Raw genomic sequence first — 17,392 nt, forward strand, 5'->3', positions numbered from 1 at the left:
CTCAAATTGGGTGCCCAAAATAGCTAATCACGTTTGAAAATCTTGGCCACAGACAGGTTTTGTAAATGCTGGTGAACTTGTTAGACAGTGTGGCAAAAAAAAAAAAAAAAAGTGTTTCACCATGCCTATAACTAGAACTCAGTCTGCATTACTTGAGCATCATGTTTCTGCATATAGGCTCTCGCTGGAAATCCATGTCTAATCAAGAGAAACAACCTTACTATGAGGAACAGGCACGGCTAAGTAAAATCCATCTAGAGAAGTACCCTAACTACAAATACAAACCTCGACCAAAACGCACCTGTATTGTTGATGGCAAGAAACTGCGTATTGGAGAATATAAACAACTGATGAGGTCTCGAAGACAGGAGATGAGGCAGTTTTTTACTGTAGGGTAAGTATTATTATTGCTGTTGCTGTTTTTTACAGCGTAGTACGATGTTGTTTTTCAAACAAATGGACAGTTCTCCTTACTTGACGGGTGTACGAGTTAAGGGTACAATCTGCAAAGTCTTGCTAACACACCTAGGATGTACTATTGAACATAGAATTACCAGCCACATACTGTAGTCTTTGATTAACTATGGGCCTGCTTCTAGAACTCTTTGAAAACAATTGGAGTCCGTTCAGAGCATTTTTAATTGGGCCATATGTGGGTGATTAGCAAGCCCTGCCCTCAGTAGTGATGGTTTCCAGGATCAGTCCCAGGATTAAGAAAGGAACAACAGGAAAAAGTAGAAAAGGTGTGCTAGAGAAGACAAGGTTGAAGAAAATAAGAGATTTAGGGATGGGAGGAGGAGTAGGGAGAAGATAGTACGATTCTGCAGAAGCTGGGGGAATGATGCGCACATCTTGAAGGCACCTAATATTTTTTTTGGTTATGTATTATTGTGGTATACAATATTGCTTGAAGAAATGTGTTGCGAGAGAGGACTTAAAGTACAGGGATAGGTCAGCCAGGTTTCCAGTTCAGAATGTATGGCACTAAAAAAAAAAAAATCCCACTAGTTTTAATCAAACTTTGTGTTATAAATACAGTGGAAGGTAATACTGTTAAATGACATCTAGTATTTTGAACAGGATGCAGTGGTATGCCAATTGTCCAGATTCAGGATAGAAAGCTCACTGAAACAATTGCATCAGAACTGATTTATCTCTTCCATTCGCTTCTGAATTAATTTGTGATACTCTGTGCCAGGGTGCGATGTTTCTGGTAGCTTAAAAAGAGCCTAAAAGCTATCTCCCCTGCCAGCCCCTCCAAATTCACAATGTTCTGCTCATTTCTCTAATCATAATAATCTCCTTTTGTTGTGTGCTTTACTACCAGATAATTGACCTTGACATCAGTTATGTGTCCTGATTTTGGGGATGTAGAACTCCCTGTTGCAGTCAATTATTTCTTGGTACAGCCTGCAACAATGCTGACTTTTTGTTAAATCAGTCACTAGAAGTATTTTCATATTTTGAAATATGAAGAGATAATATAACTTCTGAGTCTGTAATATGATGCTGTTAGCTTACTGGGCACTATTAGTTGTTTATTAATAAGCTGTTACAGAAATTGTACAGATACACATCTGAATTGATATAGCATATCACAAATTATATTCAGTTCAAAGGAGTGAAATTCTAGCCCACATCTTCCAAGGCAGATTAACAGTCAAATCATATCAATACAATAAATTTTCAAGGTCCAAAAGCAGCAATGTGGGTAAATTAAATAAAGGAACAATAGCATGACAGTGAGAGAAAAGACAACGGGAGAATCAGTTGCTAATTCAAAGCATAATTAAGTTGCAACATTGTAGGGATCAGAGGAGCAGGTAAAATAAGGAGGTCAGGATTGAGAATTATTCTGTTCTTGTAGAAAAGTGAATGACACAATGGCTGTTTTTCAAAAACACTAAAAACTATTCCCCATGAACCCAATGACCCAAGTTAACTTTAATGTCTCCTTGTGATATATCACAAAGAATCATGAGAGGCAACATGGGAATTTAATCATTTTTCTAAATACATGAGTCCTGATTCTTCTAATTTACACTATGACCTCTTAACACCCCTCTGGCAGAATAAAGAGGCCTTAAAGTGAGTGTAAATTACATTTATATTGATATGATTTGAATGTAATTTACAACCACTTTAAGATCCCTTTACACAGCTAAAGATGTATAAAGGAACGTTAGTGTAAGAGGGAATCAGGCCCTTGGTTGGAAACTTGAGAGAATATGAAAACGCATTACAGGGATTAGTCAAAGATGACAAAGGATTCATTTCTTTGTTCCATCTGTATTTACATTTTGGAGTAGAGGAGACCTAGAATGTGTGTGGTTCTTCTGAATTTGTTTTTACAGGGTTTCTTTTGTGGTTGTTTGACCTTCCACAGTCGTCGTCCCCCCTCCCCACCCCCAAACCCCCCCACTGTTTTTTTCCCAGAAAAACAAACAAATAAATAAACAAACCAAAACCCACTGAAAACACCAAGTGAGAAACTGGAGAAAATTTTTTTTTGAAATGAAACACAAAACTCATACTATATGATTCACTTGGTAAGTATATTTATTTCTTAAATATAAAAAGTTTATATATTGTTCAAAACAAATGCTTCCAATTAAAGTAAAATACTGCGCCTCAACAATAGAGTCTCCAGTCAACTAACTAGTTAGGCTTACCCTACTTTCACCTGCTTATTTGCTCTGTCAACGTCCAGCCTATTATGACGTTTCAACTAAACAACTTTGTGGGCCAAAACCCCTCAAATATGCCACAGTTTGGCACCATTTTAATGTAACAAACGGTGCACAACCTTGTTCACAAATGCAGATTTATATTCAAATTATAGCTCAATCTTCAGAGCAGAGTTTGTTGGGAAATAGTTTTCCCATCCTGCAAATATTTTCAAGACTTTGAAAATTTTTATCAACCCCAAGCAGGACAAAAAGTTTAAATCTCAAATTTTCGTGAACCAAAAAAATCAAAGAAATGTTTGGTTTGGGTTGATTGAAATGTGTTGTTTTGATTGAGACCTTTTAGATTTTTAAATCTTTTTTCAGTTGAATTAACTTAAATTTACAAACAAAAAGTCATTCTGAACCAGAAAAACATTGTTTTTTGTTTAAAAATATCAAAATACTTCATTGCAACAATTTAGACTCTTTTTTAAAAAAACTTTTCAAGTCAGGAGATTCAGTGAAATACCCTGTTTCACAAATTGTTTCAGGTTAAACAAACTGGCATTTTTGGTGGAAAAAAGAGTTTTGTCGAAAAATTCCCTACTTCAGAGTGAAATCAGAGCCTAATGTTTCTAAGATCAAAAATCTTTCAAATGTATTTTCTGTTTACCTAAATCCTTCAAAATGGAATAGAATAGAAAAGACAAAAATAAAATGAGAAGACCCAAATAAAATCCTCAAACCCCACAGGGTTGTTTGATTTTTTTTTTTTCTGGGAGAAAAAACAAAACTCAGGTTTTATAATCCTAGTTTCTTCTAGTGAGGGATTCTGATGTGTTTTCCTGAGTGTCGTTTTAGATCCAGTAAAGAGAGTTTACAGTGGGCAAAGTGCTCCGAGTTTCCATGTTCAGTGGTGTATTTGTGGGCATTCATGTATTTGTAAAGTGCCTATTCCCTTTCCTCCAGTTACTCAAGTTTGGACATTTCCAGCATCTCACCAGGTTTCTGATGTGGTTGTAGTCCCCTGAAGTTCTATACATGAAAACAAATGATGTCTGTTTGGATTTCTCAGTAAAGTTCTTGAGTTAGAAATTCTGTTCTTTTTAATTTATTTATTTAAACACGTGGATTAAATTGCATATCATATGTTTAATCTGTTATAATATGTGCAAAAATATAGTCACAGTATGCAGAAATAAACAGAGGGTGTATGAAGATGGGAGGTAGAAAGACCTATTTAATTCATGGGAATTAAAACTTTATGGCATTTCATACAGTCACATATTTGTGGTGTTTAGATGTTGGTATTTTTGTCATCTCCTTCCGCTTTTCTCTATTCTGTTCAAGTTCTTCTACCACCATTAGCACCATAGTATCTGAAGGGTACTGAGCCCTGTCAACTCCCCCTGACTGAGCCTTTAGTTACTGTGGAAATGATTGTGTCATGTGTATGGGTGGCGTTTGCTCAGATTCCCTTCAAAAGCAAAATTGTCTCCATTTCTACTGTGACAACAAACTTTTTGTTACTATGGCTTCTGAAATGTAGACGTGCATGCACTGGTTCTAACAGCATATAGTAAGTGGAATACTGTAGTAATCAAGAGTAAGACACACATCACCAATTTAAGTTAATGCTTCCTCAGAAACTGTTATGTGAAATAGTGGTATTTTGAACAAAAAAATAAATTGACTAAAGGCCAGATTCTGCACCACTTACTTAGGCAAATTCCTGGGAAGTTCAATGAGAGATTTCTCCAGAGAGCGAGATTGTACCGTAGGGGTGATATTTATTATCTATGCAATAGACCAGCACGAGGTCTATGCATCATTTACATACAAATTAAGCAGTATTATGAAGAATTAAGTGGGATTTAAGTAGTGTCTATATCTTGTGATGGAACTATACATTTGTGAATTTTGCCCCAAATGAGGAATACTGTCAGGCAGGATAATTCAAACTTAATGCACTAACACATACAATTTAATTAAAAAAAAAACCAAGCAGAAATTCAACCTGTAAACAGCCAGGTAATATTTTATAATATTTTAGTTGTAATGATACAGTTGTTTTTGGGAAGCTTTGAATGAGAACTTTTCAGCCCTTCTGTGAAAGCTAAGCATTAAAGCAGCTTCAAGTGATTTACAATTTATCTTCAACAATTCATTTTTTCATAATCCTTAAGTAAATGTTCATGTGGAAGCCATAGACTCAGAGATTTCAACTTAGAACAGCGTATTTTGTTACCTTTTCTCACAAAAATAATTCAATTCCCAGTCACTTTCATAGTCTGATACCCTTTACATAGAAGTATGTATTCTATACATTAATCTGCAAAGTAATGTGAACGTTAATTTTCTTGAGTCTTGCCACGATGAGATGTTTATAAATAAAGCCTTTGCAGTATTTGTAACTACTGTATACGTGTGTATTCTGAATGTTGGTAGACTACTGTTTTGAATAAGCCTGTAATATTATACCACTATAGCAAGAGCTAAAATTAAGTACACAATGGATGCTTTTGTGAGATTTACTGTTATTTTATTCCTTACGGGGAAGTAAGTTTCAGGGTGTGTAGCACATAAGCATTTTCCCTAACGCAACCAATTTAGCTTCAGTCATTTAAAGAGCTGTCAGAAAATAGTTCTGAAGGGATCAGCAAACAATGGTACTTTGCCAATTTAAATGTTTAGTTAGTTTTGCAAAAGTCAAAAAATGGAATGTGCTCCAGGAAAATCCTAATAATTTTAATACCACTAAATTGCCAACAGGTCAGTTTATATGAGAAATTTCATGTTGCCTGCTCTTTACTGTACTTGTCTAATTATATCGGGCCAGATCCTTGGCCCCAGTACAGCCCCTTTGCAACACTAGCAGAGCAAAGGGTCTATAGAACTGGCTTAATTGGCTCTCTGACGATTTCCCTGGCATAAGAGAGTCCACCAGTGGTATAGAGCCGGTGTAGCCAGCTCTACACCACTGCTTCTTGTAACCGCTAAGGCACGAATGCTGTTGTACCCTGGTGATCTCTGGCTTCCGGAAAGGCCCTTTGGTGGGCACTCAAGCCGGGTGCAACTAAGAACTTAAACCAAGGGGTGAAGCAGAATCAGGGAGGCTTAGAGGTGATGTAAAAATATGTTTTGCCTATGGTCCTCTGCTTAGTACAGCTTGGCTAGACTAGAGGATCTAGAATTTAATAGGACAACAAATACTTTTAAATACAAATGTTTTTAATGTAAACTGCAAATCAAAAATGTAAAATGAAGTTAAGACCTGAAATATATGCTAGACACCACAACTAATCAATCAATTCAGAGCATACAGAATGCAAGTTTAAATGAACCCCTTTTTCTCCCCTGAATAATCTTATTTCCTAGAAAATGACAAAGTCCTTTCTCAGATGTACCAATGTAAAAGAAAGTACCAAGAGAATTACACAAAAGGGAAAAAATAGTTTACATGTGTGATTAGATAAATGGGCATTTAGGTCCCAATTCAGCAAAGCACTTAAGCACATCCTTCATTTAAAGCATTTACTTAAGTTTTGTTGAAGTCAATGGGACTTAAACATGTACTTAAAACTCAGCACATGCTTAAGTGTTTTTTGGAATTGGGCCTTTGCATTTAACTCTGGACATAACTCAGTTTTTTTCATTTTTGCTTTTTTATTTCACCTGAAATAATTAATATCCAGTAACTATCCATCCTTTATTTTGAAATCTTAGAAAGTTTTAGGGAGAAATCATGACTCCACAAGCTACCATTGATTTTAATGGATCCAGGATTTTGCCAGAATTATTTTATATCTTTTTTACTGCACAGGATGATCTATGTGGAAATACCCCCCCCCCCCCAATTTCTGATTAAGTACACGTCTAGGTCTTCAGACAATCGATTGGTTTTGACCCACTCCAGTCAGTAAGCACATTCACCACGTGTGTGCTTTTTTACACTTCACTAGAGGAAGAATAGTGAAGTGCATTCTTGAGAGGGATTCATTAAGCCCCAAAGGTGTGACCTACTTTCCTGTTACACAAATCAGTTATGCAGATTTGTTATACTACTTATGTTCATGCTACAACTTGGCATGCATGAGAGATGATGCCTAGAGTAAAATACCAACACTGCAGATTCATCCTCGCTATCCCCAGGTAACCTGCACTTTTTCTTACCTTAAAAAGTGTTGAAGAGATGTAATGCTATTGCAAAAATACCTCCCCTCCCCTCCCATTGAAATGCAGACATGCGAGAGAGAGTTGCTAACCTTTAATAAATGGCTTAAAAAATAAGCCCAGCAGTGTCCCAGATTACCTACAACGTGCAGCACTTTTTCACTGCCTTTCTTGTCATGCCGCTTCATGGCTCCTTCTGATTTTTTTCCCCCCTTATGGTAGAAGGGAAAATGCTAATCTTTCTCTAACGCTGCAAAGAAAGGGATAGCACAGAACAGTCTGCAGTCAAGAGCACTGTTTTCACTGTCAGTTCTCATATCTTGGCCATTAGTAACCAGTTGCCCACTTATGAAAAAAAAATATGGTTTTTCTAGGGATTAGACAGTCAAGGGTCACACACAAATGCCCTCTGGAATTTCTTCACTTTGTGCTTTCTTGAAAACAGATCTAGCACACAGAATTGTGGGAAACCATTCCTGACTGGGACCTGTGGGCACTACTGCAACACACATAACGCACATTGAAAATATTGGTTTCTAAACGGCTTATATATTGGAAGGGTAAGCCCCACTGATGTTGCTGTATAAAAAGCACTGCTTTTCTCAGAAGAGCTTTCAGAGTTAATACTGTGGAGTTCTTCAAAAGGTTTTTTTGTCAATATATTAATGATGTTAAAAGAAATATCAGGAAAAAAGGTTAATGTCGGCATTAGACTGGGTGAATAGTATGAGAAAATTACACATGGACATCTTGGTGACTTCTAAAAATAACGGTGCTACGACCATCAGTGGACCCACTTATTTATTTGTTTTTGGCAAACAAATTTTCAGGTGACTGTTTCTTTTGTCTGAATGATTGTGAAGAGGGAATCTTGGGCTTGTCGCAGAAGTAATTTGTAAAGCTTACATCAATCTTTCAGGGAACAGAAATTGTACCATGTGACTTAAGTTGCCCATCCCACAGTTGGAATATTGAATTGTTAAAGCTGAAACACTTGAAGCAATACTAGCAGCCAATCATTAGCAAAAAAAAAAAAACAAAAAACCATAGACTGAAAAATGTTTGCTCAAAACATTTATCAAATGATTTCAAATAGGGGACAAATTAGTGAAAATCTGGGTCTGTTTGTAAACAATTTGCAAACATAAAAAAAGTGACTAAACACACTGAATAACTTATTTATTGTGAACTGTTTGTCAGCAGCACCATTCTTCTAAAACTGGTATTTGATGGGTGCTCCAGAGGCTTTACTAGCAAGGGGAGTAACATTCTCATCTCCAAAACTCCATTTAAGTTTTGTTCTGAACTGACGGCCTATGTCTTAGACTGAGAGAGGAGACTTCACCAAGGTCAGGATTTTATAAAAAGATGGCAAATAACCGAATTCTATCGTCACATGTTCACAAGGGCACTCCTGTGAATTTCATTGGAAGCTGTGCATACATCCAGCAGCAAAATTTGTTCCAAAATGTATTGGCAGTATAGTGAAAGTAGTTTGTAATGAAGTGGAATGAGGGAAAGAGACACATTTTGTGTCCATGTGAATTTTTCTGTCACAAAAGCATATTGTGCAAAGCCTTAAGAAATGAAAATTCTCTACTCATATATTATAATTTAACCAAATCAAGATGTTGCTATCTTCACTTCCTCTCAATCTCTCATTTTTTCTTTTCTTTTCTCTTCTTTTCTGACATTCAGGCTTGGGTTAGGTAAAGATTGAGGGGAGTGGCGGGGAGAGTCACTTTCAGAACAAAATCCCATAGTGATACGTTCTATATGGAATGTTATGATTTCACTGGCTCCCATGGTTCCTGAACTTGGAGTAGTTTGATCTCCTGGTAGCTCAGTGGTGTGATGTTTAGCATGATTGTAATCTCATGTCAATGAGTGAATGAGACGAACTCACAAATGACAGTTTTTGCACTCTTGCCCTTAATCACTGATCAGGACAGGCAAGCGAATAAGGACAGACACAGGGATGGGTAGTAAGCAGCAATCTGAAATTTAGCAATCCTTATTGACTGTCTGTCCTGCGCACTGAATGAGACAGAGGTTCTGAAGAACAAATACTAAGTGATCATGAATTTAAGGACTATGGGTAAAATTTCTAAAGTGCTTAAGTGCCTGAGGAGCCTAAGGCCCATTGTGACATAAGTACTTAGGAGCCTAAGTCTCACTGACTTTCAATTAAGTCTCTATTACTTTGTTACTCAGTAATAAGGTCTGTGAAGGGTGTAGTACTATCCACAGTAGTCCATTGAAAAACTTACACTAGAACTCATGGTCTCCTCCAGTGCTCAGCACAGTGAATATTATTCACAATAAATTATTTGACCAGCTCTCCTATATATGACTGCAAGGCTGGGACTACAGTGAGACATTTGAATGGCCAGGTTTTAAGCTGCAGAAGCCAGCTTTGACAAAGTCTTATGTGCTAGAAAATTTAGCAACATTTTGCCGTCTATTTTATGTTAAATCACCCAATACCTGAATGCATCAAAGATCTGATGCTGCCAGTTGCCGAGCAGCTTTATCTCTAGTTGCACTTGACAGGAGCAAAGGGCACTCCGCACCTTGCAGGATCAGAATCTGGAACTCAAAGGCATACACCAATATGTTCTGTAGAAACCATGTACTTTAATTTTGTTTGGTATGCACAGTAGGGTTCCACTCCAGATCTAAACTAAAGGTAATCAATCATGTTCCACTCTTGTGTTTCCTTGCAGACAGCAGCCTCAGATTCCAATCACCACAGGAACAGGTGTTGTCTATCCTGGTGCTATTACCATGGCAACTACCGCACCATCACCTCAGATGACATCTGATTGCTCTAGCACCTCTGCCAGTCCGGAGCCCAGCATCCCTGTCATTCAGAGCACTTATGGTATGAAGACAGACAGCGGAAGCCTTGCTGGAAACGAAATGATAAATGGAGAGGATGAGATGGAAATGTACGAGGACTATGAGGATGATCCCAAATCAGACTATAGCAGTGAAAATGAAGCCCACGAGGCTGTCAGTGCCAACTGAGGAGCGTTTGCAGAATTAAAGTACTCTGACTCTTTTGATTTTTTGTTTTTTGTTGAACAAAAAGTTCTTAAAGAGCCTGCATGCATGTGTGGCTCCTACAGTTACATCAGCAGAATGGTCTTAAATGTTTCTTAACGTGTGAGACAGATTGTTCCCCTAATTTTCATGAACCTGTTTTTTTTTTTAATTTAGTGAAGACATATATTAAATATCAGACATTGGGACTTGAAAACTTATATGAATCAATAGCTGTCTTACAAGTCTTACCTTTTGTCTCTTGTCTTTTTTTTTTTTTCTTCCCTATTTGGATGCTGATAAAGGTTTAAGTTTTTGTTTTAGATGGGGGTTATACATTCTCACTCAGGTATGCTGTGCCAGCCTACAGGTTGTGAATGTGTTTTTATTCTGGATTATTTTAGAAAACAAAAACTGCAGATTTCATATTGTGAAACAGAACAAGTCCGCAAGTGTACGCATCTGTGTGTCAGAACTCATCTTTTAAACAAACTCTGAATTCCACTTTTTCCACATGTATAGCTGAACTTCTGATGTGCCAAACTTTTCATAACTTTTGAATCTTAACATTTTAAAAGTCTTAAGGGAGACACTGTAAAGTCTTAGACAATCCTTTGGCATCTTAAAAAAATATATGTAAAACATAATTTTTTTCCAGAAAATGGTAAAGTACTCAGGAATCTGGAGACAGGATATTCTTAAGTAGTGAACAAGGTTGCCACAGTGCATGTGTCCAATTGCTTTTGCCTCTTGATATGCCATTAGCGCAAAATATTAAGCACAAAAGCGCGATCACCAGCTATGGACAGGCCTGTCTTAGCAGCGTGAGGCCACCTCTGACTACATTCTCTATCCCTTTGCTTTTAACCCTTGCATTCAGTCTTAACACATTTTCTCTTAAATAATTTATTCATTCCAGAATGTCAAGGGTGAAAATACTTAATATTTATTTTAAAATGTACTGTTGGTGGCATTACATTTATAATTCCTTATGACTGTCTTAAAGAGCCCTTTCTCTTTCTTCCCCCGAAACATGCAGGTGCCTGAAAATAAAAAATGCACCTGCTTCGCAAAATGAAAGTGGAATTTGTGAATGGAAAATCCAATTGTTTCCATAACACTATACATCCAAAGAACATCTGGAACCACTCTACTGCATGTAATGCAAAATAGAATGAATACTTTGAATATGTACATACAGTACATATACTCCTATATATTTCTGTGTGTCATGATACACATCTAGACTTATACGATATACAGATGAACAGTCAATGGAGACAGGTGCATTCAATGTCTCTTCAGAGTCTGCAGTGATGGATTTGTAGGGCCCGTAGAATCAAGTAGTGAATCAAGGTTCTGTACATCCCCATTCCAGTGGTCACCTGCAGGAGCTTTCTGATATCTTCAGTGTATTTATGCAGTGATTTATTTGTGAAAGTCCTCAGGGGGAAAGTCACACGAAAGTCTGAATTGCAGAGCAAGGCACATAGTACATTACAATAGATTTATCAAATACTAGTTGCACAGGAATGGGAGCCAGAACTCCTGAGTTCCTTTCCTGTCTCAGCCATTGACTGGCTGAGTGACTTTAGGCAAGTCATTTAAGCCACAGTCCTATGAACACTTACGTATGTATTTAATTTTACTCACATGTGTGAGTCTAACTACATATGAGTTTGCAGGATTTGGGCCTTAATGTCTCTGTGCCTCAATTTCTCTATCTGTAAAATGAGGATAATGATGTTTCTTTATATCATCGGGGTATTAAGAAACTTGATACGTGATTGTAAGGTGATTTGGGATATTTGGAAGAAACCTGCTATAAAATGCAAAATATTATTATTTGTATTATTAGAAACAATATCAATGACAAAGAAAACTTCTGGGAAATATATGGGGGAAGAAGAGAGGGAACACTCCGAGGTTGAGAAGTTGCTGAATGTTCAGAGACGAGAATATAAAAAAGGAGAATTTTCTTCTTTTCTTCACTCCCACTCCACTCTTGATACTCACAAATAAATCACTAAGCATAATAGACAGTACTGGGGGGTCTGATCCTGCACTTGTGCTGAGTGTCCTCAACTCCCATTGACTTTACTGCAAGTTTAAGGTGTTCAGCAACTCCGTGAAGCACTCAACATCTTGCAGAATCAGATACATGCAAATAAATATATATGGACCTGATCCAGCCCCCATTGATTTCAATGGGAATCTTCCCATTGATTTTAATGAGCATTGGACCAGGCCCCGTATGACTGAATGGGTACAGTATTAATACAGGTTATCTTCATGCCTGTCACACAATCTTGCAAAGCTTCCTGTAAGACCTATTGACAAGTCACTGTGCTGTGAGCTGTTGTTTCTCACACAACTGCAGCTCTTTGAGTGGAGATAGCCTGTGTCACCACTGTAGGAATCACATCTAAATGTGCAAAAACAATGAAGATTGTTCAGTTTACAGGACGATTTATAAAGATAATGACACAGAAACACAGTGGTCAAATTTCTCTGACCATTTTGTAATTTTTACTATTTATTAAGTGTGTTCTAAGTCCATGTCTAATAGCAATAAACTGGTCTAGCCAAGACTTTAAAGACATATGCTGTGTCATTAGCTGGTGAGCGCCCTCTTTAAGCTGGCTAAGGTACTGATAGAAAGTGTTTTTTTGTTCTTAATATTTCTTGGAGATTTGAGCTGTTTTTAATACATCTAGCTTGGATTAGGTGGGAGGGTACTATTATTTCCTAAAGAACAACTATTTATTAATGTCTACAGATTTCACTAGTTCTAAATATCTCTCCCTCCCCCACCTCATTTATTTTCTCCTTCTCTTTTCTTTCTGGTTCTGTTGCATCGGTAGAATGCTGTATTGCTAGCATTGTATTTTATGTAATTATTTTTGCACAAAGGCAAACATTTAGATTAGTAGGTTAATTTTTTTAAATTTTATGACCATGCCAAAATAATATTCTGCAGGCTGGTGGAGAACAAAGGACTGTTCTTTAGGACTGAAACTTGATTTTGCTTGTAGTACAAAAAACACACACTCACAGATGTTGTTTCGTAAGTGTTATAAGCACTGGATATAAATGGTATTTTTTATCACTTCTGACTAATGTGAAACTGTTGTACGAAAACTACATGAACAAAAGTCATCTGTTTCGACTCGTGTGGGCCTGCCTCACAGTTGCCGGATTTGAGTCATTTTTTATGTCTTATTTCATTTATTTATGCAAAATACATGTATGTATGAACACTTTGTTTTAGCTCCAGCCCTGCCTCAGTGCTCGTGCTCTGTCACTTAAAGCCACATTCTTGAAAATGATTGGCTGTTCAGGAATCACCAGATTGTAAAAACTGCATTTATTGGTTGGAGAAGTGGGAGGGAAGTAACTGAATCTAAATTGTGCATATAAGCATTTTATTGTATTTATTAGCCGACATTGGCTCTAAAATGTCAGTGGAAATCAAGGAAGGACAATCATAAGGAAAAATGTCATTTTTACTTTATTAATTGGAGCTCAAAACAAAGTTTTTGATGAATTTACCATCTCATTTTAGATTTTTTTAAAAAATTGTGTAAATATAACATAGGAAATAGAATTTTATTTTTTGTTCATGGATACTTAGTGAAGTATAAGTTATGTATTTACTTTGGTTCTGTATCAGTGTATGTTGGTCCATATTAAATGCTGACAAGTCACTGTACCTCATGTAGATGCTGAATTTACACCTGCAGTGTGAGAGCAGTATTGTGGACCTGTAGCTGGGACAGCAAGATGCCTCACTTGTGCTCTCGTTGAATTTTAATTGCATATTCCACAAACAGAATACTTTTTTTCTTTTTTCTTATAGAAAGTTTATACATACCAAATTTCTAGTACGGCTGGTAGGAAACTCAATTTGCTTTGTGAATCCAAGCAAAACTGATGAAATAGTTTCATTCCTATTTGAAAGCAGATAATGAATGGCATTTTGGAGGCAACAACACATGCCTCAAGAAGATGATCATCATTAAGAGAGCCCTTGCAAAGCTAATTAGATTTAATACTGTTGAAATGGTGATTGCTGTGTTCATTATGTCATGATATCGTCATATCAGGAGTTAAAAACAGGAAAAAATATTGGCAAAGAGGACATGTGGGATTGTTTTCGAAGCATTGAGTTTAAGTACCGCAGAATAATTCTGATTTTAAAAAAACCATGCCATTCAGGTAATGCTCAAATATAGTAAAGCTATTTTTACTGTGAACTGAAACAGTTTTACAGTACATTTCCCTATTTAGTTAACAGATGCAATATATTTTCCTTTTGGAAAGCTATAAAAGACTTATTTTCAAGAGAAGAACACTCCTGAAGCTGTCTGGTGCCAGCTAGAGGTAAATTGCTGACTTCACTTGGTGTTTGATGAAACAGAAATTAAAGTCTTAATGGAACAGAACCTCTGATTTTCAGGGTACATGTTTACATGGGGATACAACCCTCATGAAAGGGCCCAATTCTGATCCGTGTGCATGTTCATGTATCACCATCTAGCTTGTGAAACCAGCTGCTGAGAATGCATGGGATCAGAATGTTCTCCTAAATTGGCGTGTTTAGGCTCATCAAGAGGTAGGGTGAGGGTAAAAGATGGGATTGCTATGGAGTGGGAACTCCAGAATGAATGGCTACACTATTATTCAATGAGGGTTATGTACAGAAAGTACTACCCCCTGTGAAAAAAGCACAGCAGTTGGTTGAAAACAATGAGCGTTTAGAGTGTAAACACAACCATGCCTGAATACTAAATTCAAGCATGGTCCCCGCATTGTCCCTATGGATTACTGGTTTTTGTGTTGTCAAAGACATCACGTTTCTTGATACGTTATCAAAATCATTTTTAGTAAGAAATATTGCAAGGCCCCAGTAAAACACATAAGTATCTGCTTAACTTTAAGCATGTGAGTAGTTCCATTGAAATGAATGCAGCACCACTAAATTGTTCAAAGTTAAGCATGTGCTTAAATCGTTTGCTGACCCAAGGTTACAGTGCCAACAACTGCCCTAGAAATGCAGCCAGTAGAATGTATGATATAATTCTTCCTATTCTTAATGAGAAGTTGACAAACCATCTCAGATCCCAGGTGTTTGCATGCTTGTTTAAGACTCAAGTTGGCACTTAAGCGTGTTCGTTTAAAAAAATATTATATAACCTCATTTGATCTTTTACAAAACACTTGCTCTTTCTCCTTAAATAACTTCTTCATCCAAACACCTTTTTTATATAAACCCATTATAGTCTGTGATTTTTCTCAGATGATATTACATTTTTGATATACTGTAATGCCCTGATCCTACTACAGAACAAAAAAAGCATTAAAAGATATGTATATGGAAACATATTTCACATCCCTTTTAAGTACCAGATACATTTTAAAAATCTGACAAAGAAGTATTCTGAGAGTTCACACATTGGGTGCAAAGGGGTGGGGGGAGGGGCTAAAGGAAAACTTATCAAATTGGTATTTATGGCAATATGAAAGCTATAAAGCAACTTAGTGACATTGCTTGCTTTGTAATTTCCGCTTTCTTAAAAAACACAAGTGAGGTCCTTGGTGCTCTTAGAGTATGGGGAATGTGCAAATATTTAACTGTTTGTATGCTGCACATTGCAGACCTGCTAGTGTGCATTCTCCGTTTGTCTTCCTTTGTCATTTGTGTTTTGCTTTCTCGAAAGCACCATTTTTTCCCTTCTTCAGCTTGTAACAGAGTAGGATGTTTAGCATTTATGTTCACTCATTATTGTATTTGCCATGTAAAAATTTTTTTTATTACATTAAGACAAGCTTATAAGCTGTTACTACATAACTTATCTTACTGTAACTCTTATTTCCTGACATTGTAATTTGTTTGTGATGTATATTGTGAGATTGTACTCTATGTTAATTTAATCAGCACAATTCACTGACATGCTGGACTGACATGCTAGCTGCTGTTTCCAATTGTAAAGTTTGTGTAGAGCTGTTGGGACAACTGACTGAGACTCTCGTGTCAAGGTACTATGCTTTGGTTCCTATAGCAACACTGTGGGTGTGGCTCTTAAAATGCTAGAGCTGCTGTTTGTACACCCACTAGCAAATTTTAACTGGCAGGTTTTCTTTGTAGAAATTCTATATACAATGCAGGTACCTACCCTGGGCCCGTGGCTGGTAAATATTTGGGCGTTTAGAGGAAAAACTAGTGTCTATTGCTGCTTTGAATATGTTTTAAAGTCTGAAAATGTAAATAATTTATCAAAAAAGAAAATCTTGTACAGTCCAGTGTAAAGTTTTTAAATGAACTTAAAGGTTGCCATCACATCTTTCTCACACTCTCCTCTGGATACAGTAAAAAAGAAAAAAAAATGTTTGCTAAGGATATTGATTTAAAACAAAATCTGCTCTCAATTAAAAAAAAAGAGAATCCTTATTCTTAGCTGTGCTTCATTGCATAAACTGACGACTTGGATTTTGTTGTGCAGTATTGACGTGAGGTAAATTAAATATTAAATAATCTTTCAGTGGTACATTTAAGAGTCTTCTCCTTCTCTGCCTCAGTAATTAATGGAAAAGACACAACTGAAAGACACAGTCCTTATATAGTATATTCTGGTGTATATTGGCACCTTACCTACATGTTTGGGATTGCGGGGGGATTTTTTTTTTTTTTTTTTTTTGCACAAGGTGCTTTCCTGATATGTTAAACATGTCATCTTTGGGTGATACCGTATATGCCATGATAGGGGTATAGACCCCTCAGGGGAGTGTCTATAAGACTGCCTATTTATGCTCATTTACCTCAAGACTGTCCTCTCTACCCTTAATCTATTCACCATCACTCCATCTTTTGTACTGCTGTTGACACTTACAAATTAAAGATAAATTTTGTTTTATGACACGCGCGTGTGGCGTTTTCTATGCCTCTTCCATTATTTATTATGAAATCTGTCAGTCTTTGAATTAAGATCAGAAGGAACGGCTAGACAGGAAACAGCTACTTGGCCCAGTCCTTCTGCCCCCTTTAAGTTTATCAACCCCACCTTCCTGCACTTCACTGTTTTTCTCAATGCCTTTGCATTCCTCAAAGACATTTCTGTCTCCAAAATCCATTAATACTATCTGCCTTGATAGACTTACTTGATAGTCTATTTTGTTTGATACCATTCTCTGTACACTGTGCTTTGTAAGCAGAAAATGCTTTTGGAAGCAACATAATCTGAGATGGGTTTTTATCAAGTGGAAATGAGACAACCCATGTCCCCTTTTTGTTTGCCTCCTTTATTTTTTCGCCATCCCATCATAAAACATTTTAACTAACTAACCAAACTCGACAACATGAAAAGCTTTAAGGCCACATTGCTTTGTCTGGGAACTGCTCTCCTTCCTATATTATGATTGGCTTTGTGGGTTAGTAATTACTTAGTCACAGTTCTCCGAGGAAAAGAATAAATGACATTGAAGTGTACCGTAATAAGTATAATGTA

The 17,392-nt window shown here is 36.8% G+C and overlaps 1 protein-coding gene across 34 annotated transcripts in view; it reads left to right on the plus strand.

The window, feature by feature from the left end:
- The window catches only part of SOX6 (SRY-box transcription factor 6), a 451,795-nt gene extending 434,991 nt beyond the window's left edge, over window positions 1–16,804 (plus strand). For all 34 annotated transcript variants that reach the window (XM_043549526.1, XM_037899741.2, XM_037899724.2 and 31 more), the window contains 2 exons: window positions 178–394; window positions 9,569–16,804. In XM_043549526.1, the coding sequence (XP_043405461.1) occupies window positions 178–394; window positions 9,569–9,872 (521 nt within the window). In that variant the 3' untranslated portion in view covers window positions 9,873–16,804. The remainder of the gene's footprint in view (window positions 1–177; window positions 395–9,568) is intronic.
- Window positions 16,805–17,392: the final 588 nt, after the last annotated feature.

Source organism: Chelonia mydas, chromosome 6, assembly GCF_015237465.2.
Source record: "Chelonia mydas isolate rCheMyd1 chromosome 6, rCheMyd1.pri.v2, whole genome shotgun sequence".
Lineage (NCBI taxonomy): Eukaryota > Metazoa > Chordata > Testudines > Cheloniidae > Chelonia > Chelonia mydas.